Here is a 24,792-nt window from a genome sequence, read left to right on the forward strand (position 1 = left end):
CTCCGATCCTCGTGATAGATATGTTGATAGGGCATTTCTGGCGCAGTTAATGGCACTGTAACTGAGCCCTTCATCATAATGGAGGCCTGCCAGGAATTCAAGAACAGACGTTATGTTCATCAAACTGTTGGTGATGTTGTTTCTGTGACAATATATCTCCCATTTCCTGATGTATACCAGATATAGTTTTTGGTGGACTGTCTGTGGCCCGCTGAGATAATGTTCAATGTTCAGTCCGCCAGTCCCAGTTGCAGTAGAGGTTTCTTTAGACTCTACAAATTGATAGGTTTGTTGTTTTTGACATGGATGGGTTCCCCTGTTACGGGATGAACCAATAATCTGGTTGTTTCAGGATGGTGATGCATGGTTAAAACCCATGTTGAGTATCACAGGGAACCATGGTTAAGTAGGCCAATCGGCACTACCAATTAACAGACGCTGAGTCTTGTTGTATTTTTCGTAATACCCGACTGATGATGCAGAAAAGGAGAGAATGCATAGATAAACAATTGCCCCCTCAATGCTGTGAAAAGCATCTGTTCCTGCTGTCCCAGGGTCTGGTTCACAAGAAACACAGTTTGGTAACTGGTGATTAAGTCTTATTTTATTGAATTTGCGTGACCTGATGTCTGTCACTGAATTTTGGGTTACCTGGTAGGTAAGTAGCTGATATTCCAATATTTCTCTGGATACACCATTACCAAATTGTATTAGTCAGATTGTCACTCTGTAGTCTAACATGCTGGTGATTTATCCCAGAGCAGTATGACTTTAGGCCATAGAACACACCCCACATTTCCAGGTAGTTTATGCCCAGTGTCTGTGATAATGATGCCTCCTGTGCCTTTCATCTACCGCCACAGATGGAGATGGAAATTGGTAGTACCCCAACCAAGCGCACTGGCATCAGTTTGTAGCACCACTAAGGGTTTGTTGATAACGATAGGGTTGGAACAATGCCGAATGTTATCCCTTCACCATTTTAATTCCATAAGCTTTGATTGGTGGCTTATTGGTCTGTCGAAATGACCAGTATTAACTTTGAGTGTTTGTATTTTGCCCTTTGTAGATTTTTGGTAATACAAAGGTCCAAATTGTGTGGCTGGAAAGGCAGACACTATATGCCAATTATACTTGCAACCAATCTGATAGACGGTTCACTGATGTCAGTGGGGTTGTTGCAGGCCTCAGTTAAGACTGTAGCCTTGTCCTTTGGTAAAGTCACCGACATGTGAGCTGTCAATAGTGAACCCCAAATAATCCATTATGTTGGTAGGCGTTAGTTTAGATTTAACTGGATGGATGATAACCCCAGTTTTCACCTAATTGTATGGTGGCTGTTACAGCTAGTTAGGCCAACTCCAAAGTTATGCCCACAATTAGTTTGATCATATGATTATGTATTTGTAGAGCTCTATACTGCCAGAGCTGCCTCATCCAGTTGAATTTTTTTAAATAACGTTTGTGATCAGTCCGTGTAGGCACTGAATAGTAAGCATCTTTTAGGTCGATGCTAGCCATGGAGTAACCTTTGGAAATCAATCCTTTAGCAGTTACCAGTTCCCATTTTGTACTGAATATATAGTACAATGTATTCCAGCCAATCGTGTTGGGTTTACCCATTACCCCTTTTGCACAATTCAATGGTATATCCCTGGATACTGCTTAGGATATAAGTGTCTGTAGTTAATATACACCATGTATCCAAAAGAGTGCAATCTCCCACCAATGTGTGTATTATCCACTCTTCCTATAATTTGTAAGGGACCAGACCCACCTACCTCCATTGTTACCAGTGGAAGTTTGCTTCTTCTGTGTGGTCTTCGTGGAGGTTGAGGCGCCGGTGTCTGGGTTTGTTTTTGGGTTGGGGGTTTGCGCATCTTCCAGAAAGGCTGGTCTGGGCTATGGTCTAAAAGACTGCTGTCCTGTATGCCCGGCCTTTGAGCTTTCACCAGCTTCTCTTATTCTGCTGGTGGGTGCATAAGGGTGCTGTCTTTGGCTGTAGGAGATCCTTAATGTTGTCGCCTTTATGAGCCCCAGGGCTTTCCTAAGTCCTGCTCCGACACGTTTCCCGATGCTATTTCCACGACTGGAACATTCAGGGATGCGCAGTTTCCTGGTCCCAAGTATTTTTGCAGTGATGTCCATCGTGGTCTGGCTGTATGTATTTGGACACCATGACCAGTAGATTTTGCCTTCCTGCACCCCCTGCACACTTGTAGTTTTGTTCGTCAAAACCCCTCTTCAGGGTCAGCCCAGAATTGACCCCCCAGTACTCCCCTCTGACGAGGGAGATGCACTGTGCAGCCCTACAAGAGGTGCTGCTGTGGGTTTTACATAGTGCCCACAGTGACTAGACTCCATCTCCCGGAGCCTGTCATGTTGGAGCTCGGCTCCATAAGCCGCTCCAACTTTCTGTCATGTTGGAGCTCCGCTCCATAAGCCGCTCCAACCGGCTCCAGCGCTCACGGTCGCTGGCCGCCCAAAGTCGGACTCATCAGTCCTCGACTCTTTTGGTTTTCTTCTTGCCTTCCCGCCCAGACGCAGTGTTTAATCTGGCCGGTGCGGGGGCGAAGTCGGGCACAGCTGTTCCCTTACGGGTGATTCCTGTGCCGCCGGCTGCTGCTGGCGTCCGCAACTTCGCGGTCTTCCCCCGCCAGCTCTGGTCGACTTCTTTGCCTTGTGCATGTTTCCCCCCACCTGTAGAACAGTATGGGAACAATAAAGACCGCAGTATCACTTGCCTGCAGGTCCAGGCTTAAAACTTGCCGTTAAGGGGGAACGTCCTTCCACCCCTCCTCCTGCCGTTTTGACTTGTCAAAGCCAACGGCTCCGTTCTGTATAGTCACCCGCTCAGCCATGGTGTTTAATCTGGCCGGTGCGGGAGCGAAGTCGGGCACAGCTGTTCCCTTACGGGTGATTCCTGTGCCGCCTGCCGTTGTTTGCACAGCTCTCCATGTTTCCCCACCTGTGAAACAGTATGGGGAAAATAAAGACCGCAGTTTCACTTACCTGCAGGTCCAGGTTTAAACTGTCACTACGGGGGAACGTCGTTCCACCCCGCCTCCTGCCGTTTCGACTTGTCAAAGTCGACGGCCCCATTCTGAATAGTCTCCCGCCCGGCCGTGGTGTTCTGGCCGGCGCGGGACCAAAAGTCGGTACAGCTGATCCCACTTACGGGGCTTGTGCCTTCAGCTGCTGCTGGCTCCCGCAACTTCGCGGTCCTCCCCAGCCAGCTTCACTCGCAGCACTTGTGGACACTATTTTGTCCATCTTCCCCCCCCCTGTGTAAAAACAGCGCGGGGACAAACACTACCGCAGAGTAAATCACTTACCTGCAGGTCGCGGTTTCAAACTTACCGCTGCGGGGGAACGCTCCACCCCGCCTGTCGTTTCGCAAGCGTGAAAGCGATATGACACGCATGCGTCCTGGCGGGCTTCTTCACGTAGTCATTCACGTGACTCCGAAGTAAAATATACTAATTACTCATCTTCCCCTTGCGACGTGGTTTTTTGGCTGCTGTTCTTGTTTGGAATGAAAGACTGCACTTGAATACAGTCATTATGTCCATTCAAACTATTTGCACCTTCGATAGTTAAGGGAGATTTCATTTTGGAGTGGAGTCCCACCATATTTCTGGATAAACACTGATCTCCTATGTGTTGGTATATGCAATGCCGACCATCGTGATAGGTACTCAATGGCCAGCATGGGCGTGGTGGGCCAAATGGCCTGTTTCTGTGTTGTTTGATTCTATGATTCTACTTTCAGTTCAGTTTAGTTTATTGTCACATGTACCGAGGTACAGTGAAAAGCTTTTGTTGCGTGCTAACCAGTCAGCAGAAAGACAATACATGATTACAATCGAGCCGTTTACAGTGTATAGATACATGATAAGGGAATAACGTTTAGTGCAAGGTAAAGCCAGCAAAGTTCAATCAAGGATAGTCCAAGGGTCACCAAAGAGGTAGATTAGTAGTTCAGCACTGCTCTCTGGTTGTGGTAGGATGATTCAGTACTGCAGAGAAAAGACATTAGCTCACAATGCAATTGGGATTTTAAAAAAGTCCATGTTAGCACAGGAGACATAGGAATAGGAATAGGAATACTTTATTGTCACATGTGACTAGGCACAGTAAGATTCTTTGCTTGCATACATAATGTATACAAATAGCAGCCACCTACGGCGCTGACAAACTAAAGGGCCTGTCCCACTTGGGCAACTTAATCCGCGAGTTCTGGCGAGTTTGCCCTCATACTCGCAGCATGGTTAACACGAGGTCGTAGGAGGTCTTCGTCACTCTCTTTCATGCTCGAGAGTGGTCTCCGCGTACTCGAGGCCTCAGCTAGGTCGCGGCGTTTTTTTCAATATGTAAAAAAATGCCTGCGAGTAAAAAAAGGTCGCCATGGAAAAAATCGATACATTTTTTACTCGTAGGTTTAGTCGTAGTAGGTCGGCACGTTAGTCATAGGTAATCGAGGGTAGTCGAAGGTAGTCTTCATCACAGTCGAAGGGAGGTCGAAGGGAGGTCGAAGGGAGGTCGAAGGAGATCATCTTCACTCTCCACTATTCGGTGTCCAATTTTCCCGACGTTAGTCGAAGACAGTCTTCAAAATAGTGGAAGGAGGTCGAAGGAGGTCTTCAACATGTTATTTTTTCAAACTCTTCTAAACTCGCCAATTAGGTCGCCCAAGTGGGACAGCCCCTTTACAAAGCCCCCCCCCCCCCCCCCCCCCACCCCCACAACAGTTCCCCAACGCCATGTCCACATTGTCCTTTGTCCCCCCCCCCCCCCCCACCCCCATTGTCCTTGTTCTCCCCCCACCTCCCTCAGGGCGGTCCCCATATAGCTCTGTTGTCAAGGTAACATTAGGGCCGCCCAGGTTAATTCATAAACCTCTTGGTTGTATGTAAGTAGCTGTTTCTGAACCTGGTATAGTTGGACCAGGTTTCTATATAATCCACCAAATGTTAGCAGGGAGAAGAGGGCATGGTTCGGATGGTGACGATCCTTGATGATTGAGTTCAGTTCAGTTTAGTTTATTGTCACGTGTACCGAGCTACAGTGAAAAGCTTTTGTTGCGTGCTAACCAGTCAGTGTAAAGACAATATATGATTACAATCTAGCCATTTACAGTGTATAGATACATGATAAAGGGTATAACGAGTAAAGCTCGTAAGGTCCAATCTAAGGTAGTTTGATAGTCACCAATGAGGTAGATAGTAGTTCAGTACTGTTCTCTAGTTGTGGTAGGAGGATTCAGTTGCTTGATAACAGCTGGGAAGAAACTGTCCTTGAATCTGGATGTGTGCGTTTTCACACTTCTATACCTTTTGCCTGATGGCAGAGGGGAGAAGAGGGAGTCGCCAGGGTGCGACTCATCCATGATTATGCTGCTGGCTTGAATTATCCCAAATGTACAGTGGGCTAGCAGAACAAGATCTTCACAAACCCCCAGAGGAGACATTGAAGCCCTTGACAATGAATATTTGAGGAGAGAAATATGGTTCATGACTCGCATTTAACTGACCTCGATCACAATTCTATTACTTTCAGACCGGATCTTAAAGAAACCATCTTATTGAGCTTGAGTCTGCTGGACCCTGCCTGGTACCCAAACATACCGCTAGTGGTACGTCACAGTGTCATAGAGTCAGACAGCATGAAAACAGGCCCTTCAGCTGGAGTAACTCAGCGGGCCAGGCAGCATCTTTGGAGGAAAGGAATAGGTGACATTCCAGTGCGAGAGACCCTTCTTCAGACTGAGAGTCAGAGGAGAGGGAAACAAGAGATATAGGTGGTGATATAGAGAGATGAAGAAGAAATGAATGTAAGTAATGATGATAAAGGAAACAGGCCATTGTTAGTTGTGGGTTAGATGAAAACAAGTTACAAACAATGAGACTCAACCAGATGACTTCAGCCCAACTTGCCCATGCCAACGAAGATATCTTAGCTACGCTCGTCCCATCTGCCCTTGTTTGGCCCATATCCCTCTCAATCTTTCCTATCCATGTACCCGTCCAAATGGTGGTACAAAATGGAAGTCTACCACCAAAGAGACATCAGAGAGGCAAGCATATCTCAGGTGGTCGACTGGTAAAGGAGCTGTCCCACTGTACGAGCTAATTCAAGAGCTCTCCCGAGTTTAAAAAAAAATCAAACTCGTGGTAAGCACGTAGAATGTATGTAGCGGGTACGTCCTATCTCGGGACGTCTCTTAGCGGCTCGTAACGCTAACGGCAGGTACTCGGGAAACGCGGTAAGCTCGTGAAGACTCGTGAAGATTTTTCAACATGTTGAAAAATGTCCACGAGAGCCCCGAGTACCTACGAGCGGCTATTACCGTAATTCTCTGAGTTTGAATCAGGGGAAACTCGGGAGAAGTCTTGAATTAGCTCGTACAGTGGGACAGCCCCTTTAGGCTCCAAGGCCAGAGCACCTTGAGGTCCCCTTGGTTGTCAAAGTCTTCATTCTCCACGATAGTGACGTTTCAAAACTATTCTAATGGACACATTACTTGAAAAAGATTAAAAATAAAATTATTCATATTTGTTTTTTAATCAGTGAGTGTGGATCTGAGCCAATGTTTATCAGCCTAATATTTTGGAAATAACAGATGTGAAGTAAGGCGGATCTTAATGCTCATTTTTAAAAATCTTAAATAAATGTATTGAGATATAAATTATGCCAAAATTAATAATTTAGTGGGAAGAGCTGTGGTGGGTGGCTTAATTAACAATTGCTCAGCTAAAGACCTAACATACTCCAGGGTTAAAATTATTACACCGATTAAGCACTCAAAAAAAAAAATGAAATTTTAATTTGCACTCCTTAGCCTGACCTGGAAATCCATAGGGAGTGGTCTTACATTTGTAACAGCTTAAAAGTGGATAAATAATTGAAACTTACACCTTTGAAGGTCAGGGTGGGATAAATTATTCATCATCAATATTAATAGAGTTGAACAGAATCTCCTTACTGTGTTTTGTAGTGCTTGATTGGAGATGATGATGACATTTGGAGGATCTCCTACGGCTGTGGCCGCTCCGCCAATGTTGGTGAAGACAACTTCCGCGATCAGGACGTGCCTGGGGTCCAGATTGAGCACCTCACACAGTCTGTGGAGACATAACAACATTGGGGGTCTTAATCCTGCCATCACCATCTTCAAGGCGATGATCTTCCCGACATCAACCCGGGCGGCGCGGTGGCGCAGCGGTAGAGTCGCTGCCTTACAGCGCCAGAGACCCGGGTTCAATCCCGAGTACGGGTGCTGTCTGAACAGAGTTTATACGTTCTCCCTATGACTTGCGTGGGTTTCCTACAGGATCTCTAATTTCCTCCCACACTCCAAAGAGTGAATTGGCTTGGTATAAATGTTATCCTGCGGTTTAGGCATAAGCTTAGGGGTGACCGCGCCTTTGCGGTTGCAGCTCCTAGACTGCGGAACAGCATCCCCCTTCCCATCAGAACTGCCCCCTCCATCGACTCCTTTAAGTCAAGACTAAAATCTTATCTATACACCCAAGCCTTTCCTGACATCCACTGAGCGAGGGCTATATGTATATATGTATGTAGTTTGTTTGTTTATACTATTCTTATAACAAATGTAAAGCACTTTGGCCAACGAGAGTTGTTTTTTTAAATGTGCTATATAAATAAATGTGACGACTTGACTTGACTTAAATTGCCCCTAGTGTGTGTGTAGGATAGTGTCAGCGGGCAACGCTGGTCGGTGTGGACCCAGTGGGCCGAGGGGCCTGACCTGTTTCCGTGCTGTATCTCTAAACTAATCACCTCCAAAAACCAGCGAGACAAACAATGAACAGTTTGCTGAGGAAATGTCAACGTTTTAATTCTCTCGGATCCTACTGGGAAGTAGATAATATGGATAATTGGTGAACGAATCTCAAATGTAATTGTGACAGCTTGTATAAAACACTAGGTAAGTTGTACTTGGACTCTCGGTCTAATGAACACCAGGGAATATAAAGTATGTAGAAATGAACTGCAGATGCTGGTTTATACTGAAGTGCTGGGGTGACACAGTGGGTCAGGCAGCATCCCTGGAGAAAAAGGATGGGTAATGTTTCGGATCGGGACCCTTCTTCAGACTGGTTTGAAGAAGTGGCCCAGCCTGAAAACGTCACCCAGCTTTTTTCTCCAGAGATGCTGCCTGACCCGTTGAGTTACTCCAGCACTTTGTGTCTATCCAGGAAGTATAAGCCTGATTGTCCCGGTGCATCTCGAATGCCTATCCTATCATCCCACGAATCAGTCTAGCACGCACTCCATGTTAGACAATAGACAATAGACAATAGGTGCAGGAGTAGGCCATTTGGCCCTTCGAGCCAGCACCGCCATTCAATGTGATCATGGCTGATCATCCCCAATCAGTACTCCGTTCCTGCCTTCCCCCCATATCTCCTGACTCCGCTATTTTTAAGAGCCCTATCTAGCTCTCTCTTGAAAGCATCCAAAGAACCTGCCTCCACCGCCCTCTGAGGCAGAGAATTCCACAGACTCACCACTCTCTGTGAGAAAAAGTGTTTCCTCGTCTCCGTTCTAAATGGCTTACTCCTTATTCTTAAACTGTGGCCCCTGGTTCTGGACTCCCCCAACATCGGGAACATGTTTCCTGCCTCTAGCATGTCCAAGTCCTTAATATGTTTCAATGAGATACCCTCTAATCCTTCCAAACTCCAGAGTGTCCAAGCCCAGCTGTGCACGTAAGAACCAAAACTGAACATACTCCAAAGGTATCTCGCCAAGGCCCTACGCGAGTGCAGCATAATATTGTTGCCGCCATATTCAAGGCACAGATGAAGAATTCGAGATAGGTTGAAGATTTTTGTTCAAACGATGAGTAGTGCAAAGCAGGAAATCATTACCTAAAAGGCTAGGGAAGCAGTAAGTATCACCATATTAAAAAATGCTCTGGTGAGCACTACATGGGAACCTTGGGACTGAGTGTAGGTATTACAATTCATCTCAGTTGATCTTCCTCAGTGGGATCAGCATGAAGACTTAATGTTCTCCTTCTGTAATGTGAATTTTAATGCTTCTTAAATTGCATCGGCACCTCATTACCTGCCGATGCTGAATCTTGCCAGACATAAACTCCAGCCCACATGAACTAGGAAAGTCTCTCATCGGCTGACCAACCCTTCCCATGTGAGCTGACTGGGTGAAGGGCCTATCCTACTTAGGCTAATTTTTAGGTGACTAGGCTGTCGCCATATGGTTGCCGGGGTGTCGCCTGTAAATTCAAGAAGGAACTGCAGATGCTGGAGAATCTTATACTCAAATCCTTTTGCTATGAATGCTAAATGGTATGTTAGCACTCATAGCAAAAGGATTTGAGTATAAGAGCAGGGAGGTTCTACTGCAGTTGTACAGGGTCTTGGTGAGACCACACCAGGAGTATTGCATACAGTTTTGGTCTCCTAATCTGAGGAAATACATTCTTGCCATTGAGGGAGTACAGAGAAGGTTCACCAGACTGGTTCCTGCGATGGCAGGACTTTCATATGAAGAAAGACTGGATAGACTCAGCTTGTACACGCTGGAATTTAAAAGATTGAGGGGGGATCTTATAAAAACGTACAAAATTCTTAAGGGGTTGGACAGGCTAGATGCAGGAAGATTATTCCCGATGTTGGGGAAGTCCAGAACTAGGGGTCACAGTTTAAGGATAAGAGGGAAGACTTTTAGGACCGAGATGAGAAAATTATTTTTTACACAGAGAGTGGTGAATCTGTGGAATTCTCTGCCACAGAAGGTAGTTGAGGCCAGTTCATTGGCGATATTTAAGAGTTAGATGTGGCCCTTGTGGTTTAAGGGGATCAGGGGGTATGGAGAGAAGGCAGGTACAGGATACTGAGTTGGATGATCAGCCATGATCATATTGAATGGCGGTGCAGGCTCGAAGGGCCGAATGGCCTACTCCTGCACCTATTTGCTATGTTTCTATGTAATCGAAGGTAGACAAAATTGCTGGAGAAACTCAGCGGGTGCGGCAGCATCTATGGAGCGAAAGAAAGAGGCAACGTTTCAGGCCGAAACCCTTCTTCAGACTGATACAGGGTGGGGGGGGGGGTGGGGGGAAGAAGAAAGGAAGAGGAGGAGCCAGAGGGCTGAGGGAGAGCTGAGAAGGGGAGGAGACTGCAAGGGCTACCGGAAATTGGAGAAGTCAATGTTCAGGCCACCTGTATGGTTGTGGCGTCTTTCTGGTCGCCGCTGGATTTTCAACATGTTGGAATAATATTCGGAGACAATTGGCGACAGTGGGTTTGACGCCAACGAGCGTAGCTTGAATTCTCCTGACGTAGGCGCTGTCGTAGTTGTCGCCCGGTTAACGTAGGTTGTCGCCCTTGCTGACTTCATTTTTTTTGTTGTTAAAGTAATGATTCTATTTCAAATTTTATGTCGAAGGGGAGGGTCCAGTCACCGTTTTTTTCGGCGACCTGCTACAACTATGACAGTCGCCGGCAGTCGCCCAAAAATAGCCTAAGTGGGACAGGCCCTTGATTCTACTGGTTATTGTTTGCCTGGAAGCTGAACTCTCAGCTCCATCCAACTCTAACCTAATATCTACACGAGCGCATGGTGGAGCAGAGGTCATGGAACAGCAAATTGCAAGTACGGAACCCAGCTGGTTTTTGCCCGAGGGGGCCCTGACCACAATTTGGCTGCGGCCCACGAGCAGAGCACTGGTTATCTTCCTGTCCGTATGGCTTAGTGTCATAACGGCTACCGCGTCCATCTCCTCAACCATCATCAGACGTCATTCAAAAATGTTTACGTTTATTCACAAGCAAAGAGCGTTGCCATCACGAAGAATCAAAAGGGAGCAGAAATGAAATATTTTTGCCTAGCTTTTTCATTGCTGGTTATTTCAGAGTGGCGATTCAAACCGCAATAAATGAGGACTTTGAACGTTTGTTCAGTGACTGGGGTATGTTCATTCTTTCACTGCCACCAAACGATACGATATGATAGAACTTTATTTATCCCAGGAGGGAAATAGGTCATAAAACACAGCGAGATACTTGAAACATGAAATTAAATTGACAAGTGGAAAGTCCAGGATGGGGGACGTGCAAAAATTTGGGGGTGGGGGGAGAAGGATAGTCGGTCGAGAAGGGGGGAGGAGTTGTACAGTTTGATAGCCACAGGGAAGAAGGATCTCCTGTGGCGTTCTGTGCTGCATCTTAGTGGAACCAGTCTGTTGCTGAAGGTGTTCCTCAGGTTGACCAGTGTGTCATGGAGGGGGTGAGCTGTATTGTCCAGGATGCTCCGCAGTTTGAGGAGCATCCTCCCCTCCAAGACCAACCTCCCATGAATCCAAGTCTGGCCCCAGGACAGAGCCAGCCTTCCTGATGAGCTTGTTAATTCTGTTGGTGGCCGCAGCCTTCGCCCTGCTACCCCAGCACACAACAACGAAGAAGATGGGAGGAGAACTGTGAGACAGGGGAGTGGAGAAGTTGAGGCGGTTGACGTCGCGGCGGCAGTTCTGGATAAAGAGTTCCAGAGCCGGGACTTTATGAGAGGGGTTCCACGAGGAGGGGGTGCGTTGGAGACGGGAAAAGGGGTCATCATTGGGGGGCGAGGACTCCTTCCCATGGAAGTGCGCTGTGAGGTGGAGACGACGGTAGAAGCGCTCCAAGTCATGGTGGGCGTGGAACTCATTGAGATGGGGACGGAGGGGGACAAAGGTAAGACCTCTGCTGAGAGGTCTGAAGAAGGGTTTCGGCCCGAAACGTCGCCTATTTCCTTCGCTCCATAGATGCTGTTGCACCCGCTGAGTTTCCCCAGCAATTTTGTGTACCGGTCCATGTGCTCGATGTACTGGAGTGGCTCCAGAACCAGGTAACACCCCCCCTCCCCAGCTGCTACAGGGGGGTTACTATGTCTCTTGTCCTGCCAGCCGATGTCCCTCTCCTCGCCCGACTGCCTTTGTCTCCTGGCGGGCACCTCCCACAGTCGACCTTGAAAGTGCTGGAGGCAATACCCCAGTCCCTCTCCGGCCCACTCCCCACTCAGCCACTTTTCATTTCACTGCACATCTCGTATGTGTATGTGACGAATAAACTTGACTTGACACATCCGCCGTTGCCACTGGCTGCCTCCTCCTTGGCTCTCCAGCCTTCGGTTCCGAGTTTGGCTCGCCGGGTCCTCTGAGCGGGTTCCAGCTCTGCAGGGGACTCTGAATCCCAGGAGCATCCAGCACATTGGGGAATTATCCTACTCTCCGACTTCACGTTGACAGAAAGGACATATGATGTTAGAGGTACCACATCTTCAACAGCAGATGCAAGTTGGTAAATATTGGAACTGCCGGAGGAGTATCGGGTCTGGACCAAGAATCCTTCTCCATTGCGCTATTAACACCAGCAGCAGTCACATTGGGTTGTCAGTTGCTTTTTCCCCACTGTAAGATGGGTTGCAGGCCTCTGAAAGTCTCTCCCTCTTTGTCCAGCCGCCTCTACTGCAGCAACATGCCTGACAGTGGGAGATTTCCTCTGCAACACAACCTCCATCAAAAGCTGCTATAATGCCAAAGGAACAAGGTTAATTCCCGGGATGGCGGGACTGACATATGCTGAGAGAATGGAGCAGCTGGGCTTGTACACTCTGGAGTTTAGAAAAATGAGAGGGGATCTCATTGAAACATATAAGATTGTTAAGGGCTTGGACACGCTAGAGGCAGGAAACATGTTCCCGATGTTGGGGGAATCCAAAACCAGGGGCCACAGATTAAGAATAAGGAGTAAGCCATTTAGAACGGAGACGAGGAAACAATTCTTCTCACAGAGAGGTGGAATTCTCTGCCTCGGAGGGCAGTGGGGGCAGGTTCTCTGGATGCTTTCAAGAGAGCTATATAGGGCTCTTAAAAATAGCGGAGTCAGGGGATATGGGGAGAAGGCAGGAACGAGGTACTGAATGGGGATGATCAGCCATGATCACAGTGAATGGCGGTGCTGGCTCAAAGGGCCGAATGGCCTACTCCTGCACCTATTGTCTATTGTCTATTGAACAGCAACAGGGGGACTCTGTCTCTGTTGCGACTAGGGGGAGGGGAGCAAGAGGTACCGAGGAGATACGAGTGAGGCCTCATCTGTGATGGGAGACGGGTACCCTCCTTCCCTAAACAATGCGGAACAAACCTAATCTCATTTGCCATTGTGGGCTAATTTCAGAAGGCAATTAAAACTCAACTATATTGCTGTGTGTCTAGAGTCAAAGATAGGCCAGACCAGGTCAGTGCTGAGATTTTCTCCACTCAAAGACATTAATGAACCAGACAGATTTATTTTAAACAGGCTTTTTCCGTTCACCGTTACTACTACCAGCTTTACATTCTAGACAGCTTGATTAAAAATGTTAATTTGCTATTTACCATGATGGGGTTTGAACTCATGTCTCCTTATTATTAGTCCTAGTTCCTGGATTACGAGCCGAGCAACACAAACATGACGACATTGTGTCGTGACCCACCAGCCCTGGAGAGGAGGCCAATCGCTCCCAATCAACTGAAAGTGATGAAATATTACCAGAAGAAAATCCAACCAAAGATTTTCGTTTAGTTTAGAGATACAGCGCGGAAACAGGCCCTTCGGCCCACCGAGTCCATGCCGACCAGCGATCCCCGCACACTAACACTATCCTGCACACTAGGGACAATTTACAATTTTACCAAGCCAATTATCATACAAAGCTGAGATAGACACAAAAAGCTGGAGTAACTCAGCAGGTCAGACAGCATCTTCGGAGAAAAGGAATAGGTGACGTTTCAGGTTGAGACCCTTCTTCAGACACTCATCGATTCCTTTTCTCCAGAGATGCTGTCTGACTGAGCTCTCACCAATTCTCTGTATGAATAAAACAGAACCTCTTACCTAGTGAGAAACAATGGGTGACGTTTCGGGTCAAGACCCTTCTTCAGTCTGACCTGAAATGTCGGCCATTCCTTCTCTCCAGAGATGCTGCCTGTCCTGCTGAGTTACTCAAGCTTTTTTGTGTCTATCTTCAGTTTAAACCAGCATCTGCTGTTCCTTCCTACACGTAACCTACAAGCCTGTACGTCTTTGGAGTGTGGGAGGAAACCGGAGCTGCCAGAGAAAGCCCACGCGGTCACGGGTACGAGGTACAAACTCCATACCCACAGCCCCCGTAGTCAGGATTGAACCTTGGTCTCTGGTGCTCCAATGGGCGTGTCCCACTTAAGCAATTTTTTAGGTGTCTGCCAGTGACTGCACACACACAGACCGCTTCCTGCACCAGCCGTTACACCAGCCCATTATCAGGCGGGGGGGACAGGGCAAGCGGGGGGAGCGCTGTCTGAGTGAAATTCACACGGTGCAAAGCCAATGTGATACAGACACACACTGCGATGAACAGGAAGGTTGGCACTGTAATTAAGATGGTGAAAGCACAGTGTACGGGAAGGTAAGTCCTTTACAAAAGGGGGGATGAGGGGGGGGGGGGGGGGAGAATGGGGGAGAAGGAGTGGTGACAACTTTTAAGAAGCCAGAGATACACGGACATTAACATTACCGGTCGGTTATCCTTGGTTCTGAAAACTACTGCTTACGTTTTTTTTCCCAATGAGCAAATGAAATTCACTGGTCAGCGCCGGCTACAACCTACGATAACCTTCGACCTCCTGGCAACCCACTACCGCTGCACCTACGGCACGAGAATCCTCGCTACTCTCCATGGCGGCTTCATTCTGGTCGCCGCTAATTTTTCAACATGCTGAAAACATTGCGGGGCGACCATAATGAGGCCGCGACTAATTCCCAGAATGCGGGAACTCCTCACGGCCATGAAGGCGACTCCCCGGCATAGTCCTCCTGTAGTTGCCTAAAAAGTCGCCTAAGTGGGACAGGCCATTAGGAAGCAACTCTACCGCTGCGCTACTGTGCTTTAATACTTCCTAACTAGCTTTCATGCTTGAAATGTTGTTAAGGGGTGGCAATGCAAAGGAATACTTATTGAACCCTGTCACAATAGATTTTAGAAAACCAGTCTGATTGCAGGTCATCAGAAAAATCAATTACATGGAAGATTTTTTGGGGGCCATATGTTTGGCAACTATTGTGGAAACTTCATCCCCTCTCCGTTCCTCCCCCACGCACAACAATTTATCTTCATGATCATTCTTGAGGGAAATAACGCAATAAAGACAAGTGCCATCTGCCACACACATGAAGAAGTTGCATTGATATTTCTGATAATCTGCCGTGATTTGCTCAGGAACTTGGCCCTGGTGTGTGGTAGTCATAAAAAGAATGGAAATACTGATACGTGCATTTCAACCTAGCAAGTCGATGATGGCGAAGATAGACACAAAACGGATGGCATGAATGTTGAATTCTCACACAATTTTGCTAGCCCTTGCTGTCTCCTCCCCTTCCTTAACCCTCGAGCTGTCTCCTCCCTTCCCCCCGCCCTCGGGCTCCTACTCCTCCCTTTTTTCCTTCCTTCTCCACCCCCACCCCCCATCAGTCTGAAGAAGGGTTTCGGCCCCGAAACGTCGCCTATTTCCTTCGCTCCATAGATGCTGCTGCACCCGCTGAGTTTCTCAGCATTTTTGTGTACCTTAGATAGTCAAGTGAGTGGGCAAAGATCTGACAGATGGGGCATCAGGTGGAAAATGTTAAATTGTTCACCAACAGGAGAATGAAAATGCTGAGATGGTTTAGAGCTCTGAGATTCAGAAAGATCTGGGTGCTCTAGTGTAAAATTGACAAAACGCAAGCATGTCAATACAGCAAGTCATTAGGAAAGTAAAAGAATATTCATGTTTTTGTATGGAGCTTAGAATACATAGGGTGAGAAGTTATGTTTTATTCATATAGGGAATTGGTGAGAGCTCTTTTGGAATAATATACTTAGAATTGGTTTCCTTATTTAAGGAAGGGAGTTATCACATTAGTTTAACACTGGATAGACTCAGATAAAGACTGGATAGACTCGGCTTGTACTCGCTAGAATTTAGAAGATTGAGGGGGAATCTTATAGAAACTTACAAAATTCTTAAGGGGTTGGACAGGCTAGATGCAGGAAGATTGTTCCCGATGTTGGGGAAGTCCAGAACAAGGGATCACAGTTTAAGGATAAGGGGGAAGTCTTTTAGGACCGAGATGAGAAAAACATTTTTCACACAGAGAGTGTTGAATCTGTGGAATTCTCTGCCACAGAAGGTAGTTGAGGCCAGTTCATTGGCTATATTTAAGAGGGAGTTAGATGTGGCCCTTGTGGCTAAAGGGATCAGGGGGTATGGAGAGAAGGCAGGTACAGGATACCGAGTTGGATGACCAGCCATTATCATATTGGATGGCGGTGCAGGTTCGAAGGGCCGAATGGCCTACTCCTACACCTATTTTCTATGTCTCTATGTTTCTATGTTAACAGACTAATATATTAATGGGATGTTAGTTTGGACAGGCTATTCGGGCAGCACGGTGGTGCAGCTATAGAGCCACTGCCACACTGCCAGAGACCTGGGTTCAATCTACAGACTGTCTGTAAGGAGTTTGTACATACTCCCCGTGACCTGCCTGGGCTTTCTCCAAGATCTTTGGTTTCCTCCCACTCTCCAAAGATCTACAGGTTTGTAGGTTAATTGGCTTGGTATAAATGTAAAATTGTCCCTAGTTTGTGTCGGGTAGTTAATGTGCGGGGATCGCTGGTCGGTGCGGACTGGGTGGGCCGAAGGACCTGTTTCCACGCTGTATCTCTAAACTAAACTAAACTAAGCCTCGTATATCTGCCAAACTTTAGAAAAGTGAGAGGCAACCTGATCGAAATATATAAGATCCTGAGAAATGTTGAGATAATGGATACAAGTAAGATATATCTTCTGGTGGGAGAATCTAGACCTTGGTGTTGGTCCACTTAAGAAATAGAAGAGGTAAATTATTTTCTCTCAGGGATAATGAGTCTTTGGAACTCTCTTCATAAAAGGCCATTAGAAAAAGTGTCTGAATATTTTGAAAATAGAGGTAAATAGATACTGTGTCTTATGCAGTGACTTGGTAGATACCTGGTGTAGTGCTAATTATAGAAACATAGAAACATAGAAAATAGGTGCAGGAGGAGGCCATTCGGCCCCTCGAGCCAGCACCGCCATTCATTGTGATCACGGCTGATCGTCCCCTATCAATAACCTGTGCCTGCCTTCTCCCCATATCCCTTGACTCCACTAGCCCCGAGAGCTCTATCTAACTCTCTCTTAAATCCATCCAGTGATTTGGCCTCCACTGCCCTCTGTGGCAGGGAATTCCACAAATTCACAACTCTCTGAGTGAAAACGTTTTTTCTCACCTCAGTCTTAAATGGCCTCCCCTTTATTCTAAGACTGTGGCCCCTGGTTCTGGACTCGCCCAACATTGGGAACATTTTACCTGCGTCGAGCTTGTCCAGTCCTTTTATAATTTTATATGTTTCCATAAGTACCCCCTCATCCTTCTAAACTCCAGTGAATACAAGCCTAGTCTTTTCAATCTTTCCTCATATGACAGTCCTGCCATGCCAGGGATCAATCTCGTGAACCTATGCTGCACTGCCTCAATCGCAAGGATGTCCTTCCTCAAATTAGGAGACCAAAACTGTACACAATACTCCAGATGTGGTCTTACCAGAGCCCTATACAACTGCAGAAGAACTTCTTTACTCCTATACTGAAATCCTCTTGTTATGAAGGCCAACATTCCATTAGCTTTCTTCACTGCCTGCTGTACCTGCACGCCAACTTTCAGTGACTGGTGTACAAGGACACCCAGTTCTCGCTGCACCTCCCCCTTACCTAACCTAACCCCATTGAGATAATAATCTGCCCTGTTGTTTTTGCCGCAAAAGTGGATAACCTCACATTTATCTATATTATACTGCATCTCCCACGCATCTGCCCACTCACTCAACCTGTCCAGGTCACCCTGCAACCTCCTACATCCTCTTCACAGTTCACACTGCCACCCAGCTTTGTGTCATCCGCAAACTTGCTAGTGTTGCTCCTAATTCCCTCTTCCAAATCATTAATATATATGGTAAACAGTTGCTGCCCCTACACCGAGCCTTGCGGCACTCCATTCACCACTGCCTGCCATTCCGAAAAGGACCCGTTCACTCCTACTCTTTGCTTCCGGTCTGCCAACCAATTTTCGATCCATGTCTACACCCTACCCCCAATACCATGTGCTCTCATTTTAGTCACCAGTCTCCCGTGCGGGACCTTATCAAAGGCTTTCTGAAAGTCTAGATATACTAATTCCACTAGCTCCCCTTCATCCATTTTACTTGTCACATCCTCAAAAAATTCCAGAAGATTAGTCAAGCATGATTTTCCTTTCATAAATCCATGTTGACTTGGACTAATCCTTTTACTGCTATCCAAATGCCCCATTATTACCTCTTTAATAATTGACTCCAGCATCTTTCCCACCACCGAAGTCAGGCTAACTGGTCTGTAATTCCCCGTTTTCTCTCTCGCTCCTTTCTTGAAAAGAGGGATAATATTTCAATGGCATAAGTAACATAGACAGCAGTTACAGTAACTATTGCTGATTGTGATGGAGGTAATGATTCTGAGTCACCTCGACATCAATGTATTTGTTTGTGCAGTTGCAGATAATGCAAGGAAATTGCGTGCACATTCTTTTGAAGAGCTTCCACCTCATTTCATGTACGGGAAGAACTGAAGCAATGCACACTGCCAAAATCTTTGCTTTATTAGTTTTGAGAAATGACCACATCCTTCTAAATGGAAATAATATTCTCAAAGGCATTAGTTTTGTTTAATATTTAGATAATATTAAGGCTGAGTAGAGTTTTGATTAGATTCCTTTCACTTGGGGAAAAGATGAACATTAAATCTTATTAAATCTGATGAGACAACATTGTGGCATTTCTATACAACTGCCAGCAAAAAAAAAACAATTGGGAGAATTTGTTCTTTGGTCCCAGTGCGAAACCAGTGCAAATATCACCCACAGTAGTACTCATCTCATCAGGAATTTATTAGCTAAAGCCTCTGGAACAAATGTTCGGGGCTGAGCGCATATCCCACCAATATCCTCAGTCCCGTATACACTAGCCCTGGGACCAGGAATTAATTCCTCTCTCAGTGGATTTAATGTTGGATTTAAGAGGCAGCGCGGTGGCATAGTGGTAGAGCTACTGCCTGACAGCGCCAGAGACCCAGGTTCGATCCTGACTACGGGTACTTGTCCGTACGGAGTTTGTACATTCTCCCTGTGACCTGTGTGGGGTTTCTCCGAGATCTTCAGTTTCCTCCCACTCTCCAAAGACGTCGAGGATTGTAGGCTAATTGGCTTGGTATAATTGTAAATGTCTTTTCCGTGGATTGTCACCTTGTCGTGGTGGAGACGCTTGTGTGGTCCTGAGAGCGATGCCGTCTGGAGCTATACTCCTGGTAGGGCCACCCATGGCGGTAAGGTCGAGGGGGAGGTCTCTGACAAAGAGCAATCCAACCAAGACCTCAACGGTGGAACAGGCGGAGGACGATGGCTGACTTTAGTGGAGCGTCACAACGGCTGGGAAGGCGGATGAAGGCTGCAGCAGAAAAGGGTCTCCGGTCGTCTTGGACTCCATGCCACTGGATCCTGACCCAGATCTGTCAAGGACCGTGGGGTGGCTGTCTGTGCACCAGTCTCCCCACGTTAAACAAAGTCACGCACAGGCGTCCTCCATGAGAGGACAGTCATACTTGTTTCGAGTGACCGCCGATGATGATGAATTGTTAATGTGCAAGATAGTGTTGGTGCACGCTGATCACTGGTCGGTGCGGACTCGGTGGGCCGAAGAGCCTGTTTCCGTGTTGTATCTCTAAACTAAACTAAAAGGAAGTGGCCATGATTCAAACCACAAGGTCACACAAGCAGGAATGCACTCTGGTGAAATCCTGCTCTTTGTGCAGCTACCTCCTCTGGCACTCCAGAATTAGCTCAACAGACACCAAGATACAGAAGTTCTAAAATAATTCCAGCATGTCCACAGTTTCACCCCCTGTATCGACAAAACCGAGCGTACATTTGGCGACTATTTCTCCAAACGCTTGTGCATTGGACCTCCAAGGCCTACAGGTTCTCTAGGATGCTATTTTAATGCCTCTGTAGATGGTTTATGCATGCAACCAATAATATAGCTACCTCAATACCACTAACCACACCTTAGTTAACAATTATAATAACGCCTTCTTCTCCTTCTGCGCGGCACAGTAGCAGACTGGAGACAGTGACTGCTGACGTGTGTTTAACCCTGTGTTCTCATTAAAGACTCGTGTAAAGTACAAGTGTGTTTGATCACTTATTTACAGACTCTTCCCATTCCTTTACTGACCTTTCTGTACTGGGACTCCTCCATTGCCAGAGTGCGACCACACACAAAGTGGAGGAACAGCGCCTCATATTCCGCTTGGGTTGTTTACCATAACTTAAACCCCACACCTACCCCTCCTTCCCTCCCCCCTCCCCTTTACTCCACCTAAACTCTCACCTATTTCTTCCCTTCCACCTACTTTCTTTCATCAAGCTTCACAATTTGCAAATCTTCAATCCTTTTGTCTCGCATATTAGATTAGATTAGATTAGATTCAACTTTATTATCATTGCACATTCACAGTACAACAAAATGGTTTAACCTTGCAGTCATAACATAGAATAAAATAACAAAACACACACTCAACACAGTTTAACATCCACCAGGCACCTCCTCACTGTGATGGAAGGCAAAAGTCCCGAAGTCCTTGTCTCTTGCCTCCTTGCTCTCCCTCTGAGCTGAGGCGATCCAGGCCTCCAATGTTGTGACCCCGCCAGGTGATGGTAAGCAAATCCCGCGGCTGAATCTGAGCTCCACAAACTCCGCGGCCCGGGGCGGTCGAAGCTGCCGGCCTCCAGTCCAGCGGACGAAGCTGTTGTTGCGGGAGCCCCGGCAAAACAGGTCACCAACCTGTGACCTGCGAGCTCCCGACACTATCCGAGGCTCCGAAGTCGGGTCGCCGCCGCCACAACGCCACCACAGCCCCGAAGTCGGGTAGCCGCCGCCGCAACGCCACCACAGCCCCGAAGTCAGACCGCCGCCGGAACACCGCCACAGCCCCGAAGTCGGCCAGCTTCGCGATGGTAAGTAAGTCCTGGCTCTGCCTCCGGAGCCTCGAGGTCAATCCCCGTTGGAGGCCGCCAGCTCCGCCATTAGGCCTCAGTGCAGACGGAGACGGAGACGGGGGATACGACAAGAAAGGTCACATCCCCCCCGAAGGAAGAGACCAAAAACAAACTTCTCCCCCCCACCCCCACACATACACGATCCAACAAACCAAAATAAACTGAAACGGGACAAAAAGAAAACAAAACAAGACAAACGACGGACTGAAGGCGAGCCGCAGCTGCAAGGCAGCGCCGCCACACTTCTGTCTTTTCATCTCTAACCAACCATCTGCCTGCTTATCACAAGATCCCCAGTCACCTGTATCCACCTACTACCTGCCAGGCTTGGTCCTGCCCCTCCTTTCCTCCAGCTCTCTCCGCCCGATCTACATTCAGTCTGAAGAAGGGTCCCAACCCAAAACATCACCTGTCCATGTTCTCCAGAGATGCTGCCTGGATTGCTGAGTTACTCCAGCACTTTGTCTTTTTTTTGCAAAAACCATCTGCCATTCCTTGTTTCTATGAGTTTATGCTATTTTCCATTTCATTGCCTCTCAGTCCTCTGTTGAAAACCAGCCCACGTTCTTCTGAGCCTCTGGCAAGTCAGTGCATTTACATTTCAATTAGTGAAAACCTGTGTATCCTGGTTGTTGATTTGGAATCAAACCCAAGCTCCCGTCACATAGACAAGAGTCAAGAGTGTTTTATTATTGTCATATGTTCCAGATAGAACAATGAAATTCTTACTTGCTGCAGCACAACAGAATATGTAAACTTTTTTTAAATCTTTTTTCTCGACGGAGATGCGATTTTTTCCCTATCGTTTCACCGTCCGAACTGTGGCCTAAACATCGTGGAGCTGGCGGCCTCTGCGGGGGGCCGGCTTCAGGGGAGTTCCAACCACGGGAGCCTGCGGACCTAACGTCGTGGAGCTGGCGAACCCTTTGCCAGGGACCGACCTTGGGAGCTCCAACCGTGGGAGCCTGCGGACTTTAACATCGCGGAACTCGTGATCCCTTGGTTAGGGAACGACTTCGGGAGCTCCAAGCTCCAGGAGGTTTGACCGCCCCGACTCTGGATCTTCTATCGCCCCAACGTGGGAGCTTCAATCGCCGGCTGAGGGAGCTTCGATCACCCCGACTACGGATGGTTCAATTCCCCCGACCGCGGGAGAATAAAGAGGAAAGAAGATTAGACTTTATTGCCTTCCATCACAGTGAGGAATGTGGGGAATCCACTGTGGTGGATGTTTATGTGAACTTTTATGTAGTTGTGTGTCTTGTTGCTTTTTTTAGTATGGCTGTATGGTAGTCGAGTTTCACTGCACCTTAATTGGTACACGTGACAATAAACTGACCTTGAAACCCTGGCCTGTGTGCATTTTTTCCAGGATCTCCCGTTTTCTCTCACACTCCAAAGACATACAGGTTTGTAGGTTAATTGGCTTGATATAATCATAAATTGTCCCTAGTGTGTGTGGGATGGCGTTAGTGTGCATGGGTCGCTGGTCGGCGCAGACTCGGTGGGCTGAAGGGCCACTGTGTCGCTAAACTGAAGTTAAATTGTGGTACATTTTCTCCTGTCATCACCTTCTTTTCTCCCTCTCCAAGGAGACATTGGCCACACTCTGCCTCATCACGAGTCTTCGCTGATCCTCTGCCTTACTCATCTGATGCCATTCCAATTATAAACCATGCTGGAATAAATCTGCCATGGCTCAGTTTAGCTCAGTTTGGTTTAGAGATACAGTGCAGAAACAGGCGCTCCGGCCCACAGGGTCCGCGCCGACCAGCGATCCCCACACATTTGAGGGCCTTTCACGACCTAATTCAGGACCTCTGCCGAGTTTGCCCTTGACTCATACTCGCAGTATGGTTGTCACAAGGTCGTAGGAGGTTGTAGGTAGGTCGTAGCAGACCGTGATGCTAGTCGTAGTTACTCGTGGCATCAAGTAGGTCGGGGCGTTTTTCTAGCCTGATGAAAAATGTTCACATAAAAATGGTTGCTAATTAGGTCGTGAAAGTGGGAGAGAAACATATTGGGAGAGAACATTTTTTAAACCTAGTTGCTGGCTGGTCCATGATCCTCCTTGACCATCTTACCTCTATCCCTCTCACTTCCTTAGAAGACTTAAGGGCCTGTCCCACCAGCATGCGATAGCATGCGTCTAGCGCGACCAAACGTGGTCGCTTGAGGAGTACGGCCTCGTGGGGCCGGTCCCACTTCGATCGGCGGAGGCGTATGGAGTTGTGCGGGGCTGTTCCCGACATCGCGCGGGGATCCAGAAATCTTGCACTGTCCGAAAATCCCGCGCGACAATGGCCTGTCGGCCCGCAGCCGCATTGAGGCCGTACACAGCGCCTCGACGGGCGTACGCAGCGTCTCGACGTCGTACGCAGCGTCTTGACGGCATATGCAGCGTCTTGGCGGCGTACGCCTAGCGCGTGGCATTGCGCGATGATGTCACCGCCCGGCGTGCCGTTGCGTGATGACATCACCGTCAGACGCCGTGCGACGTACAAATTCAGTCGGCCCGCCTCCTGCCCAGCTGATTGGTGAGTATGATGTCGGGACCAGCCGCGCACAACTCCAGACGGCTCCGCGGTTGGAAGTGGGACCGGCCCCGCAAGGCCGTACGCCTCAAGCCACCACGTTTGGTCGCGCTAGGCGCGTGCAATCGCATGCTGGTGGGACAGGCCCTTAAGGAAATTCAGCATGTCTCCAATGACTCTTACCGATTTCTGCAGCTGAACCATAGGAAGCACCCTATCGGGTTGCATAACAACTTGATGTGGCAATTGCTTTGCTCAAGACCAGAAAAAAACCTACAGAGACATAACCTAGTCCATCGTACAAACCAACCTCCCATCCCTCCCCTTAACTCCATCTATACACAGCCAACATAATCAAGCATGGTGGCACAGCAGTAAAGGTGCTGCTTTACAGCGCCAGAGACCCGACAACCAGTGCTGCCTTTATGGAGTTTGTACGTTCTTCCTGCGACCCGCGTGAGTTTTCTTCGAGATCTTCCATTTCCTCCCACACTCCAAAGACATACAGGTTTGTAGGTTAATTGGCTTGGGATAATTGTAAATTTGCTCCAGTATGTGTAAGATAGTGTTAATGTATGGGGGTCGGTTTGGACACGGAGGACCGAAGAGCCTGTTTCCGTGCTGTATCTCAAAAACTAAAACTAGAATAACGGGGAGGTCATCTAAGACTGAGGTGAGAAAAAACGTTTTCACCCAGAGAGTTGTGGATTTATGGAATTCCCTGCCACAGAGGGCAGTGGAGGCCAAGTCACTGGATGGATTTAAGAGAGAGTTAGATAGAGCTCTAGGGGCTAGTGGAGTCAAGGGATATGGGGAGAAGGCAGGCACGGGTTATTGATAGGGGACGATCAGCAATGGTCACAATGAATGGCGCTGCTGGCTCGAAGGGCCGAATGGCCTCCTCTTACACCTATTTTCTATGTTTCTATGTTAAAAAAACTAAAAGACCCATATTTTCCAAGCCATCAAAACCCATTGATTTAGGCAACTACCTTTGGTGAAACCTCTTTCCGCTATTTACAACTAATTGTAATTGTGTAGGCTTTGGCCTGCCGTGTGCA

At 47.6% G+C, this 24,792-nt stretch overlaps 1 protein-coding gene and 1 long non-coding RNA gene across 2 annotated transcripts in view; both read right to left on the reverse strand.

Moving 5' to 3' along the window:
• Positions 1 to 4,013: 4,013 nt before the first annotated feature.
• The window catches only part of LOC116974739 (P protein), a 206,307-nt gene continuing 185,528 nt past the window's right edge, over positions 4,014 to 24,792 (reverse strand). Inside the window, exons 13-14 of the mRNA XM_033023454.1 lie at positions 6,986 to 7,124; positions 4,014 to 4,019 (exon numbers count right to left, since the gene is read on the reverse strand). Coding sequence (XP_032879345.1) covers positions 4,014 to 4,019; positions 6,986 to 7,124 — 145 coding nt within the window. The remainder of the gene's footprint in view (positions 4,020 to 6,985; positions 7,125 to 24,792) is intronic.
• LOC116974605 lies at positions 12,427 to 22,800 on the reverse strand. The gene is made up of 3 exons (XR_004412398.1): positions 22,769 to 22,800; positions 18,192 to 18,194; positions 12,427 to 12,439 (listed from the first exon to the last, which is right to left on the reverse strand). It is a non-coding gene; the product is annotated as an uncharacterized LOC116974605 (long non-coding RNA).

The sequence above is a fragment of the Amblyraja radiata genome, chromosome 6 (genome assembly GCF_010909765.2).
Source record: "Amblyraja radiata isolate CabotCenter1 chromosome 6, sAmbRad1.1.pri, whole genome shotgun sequence".
NCBI lineage: Eukaryota > Metazoa > Chordata > Chondrichthyes > Rajiformes > Rajidae > Amblyraja > Amblyraja radiata.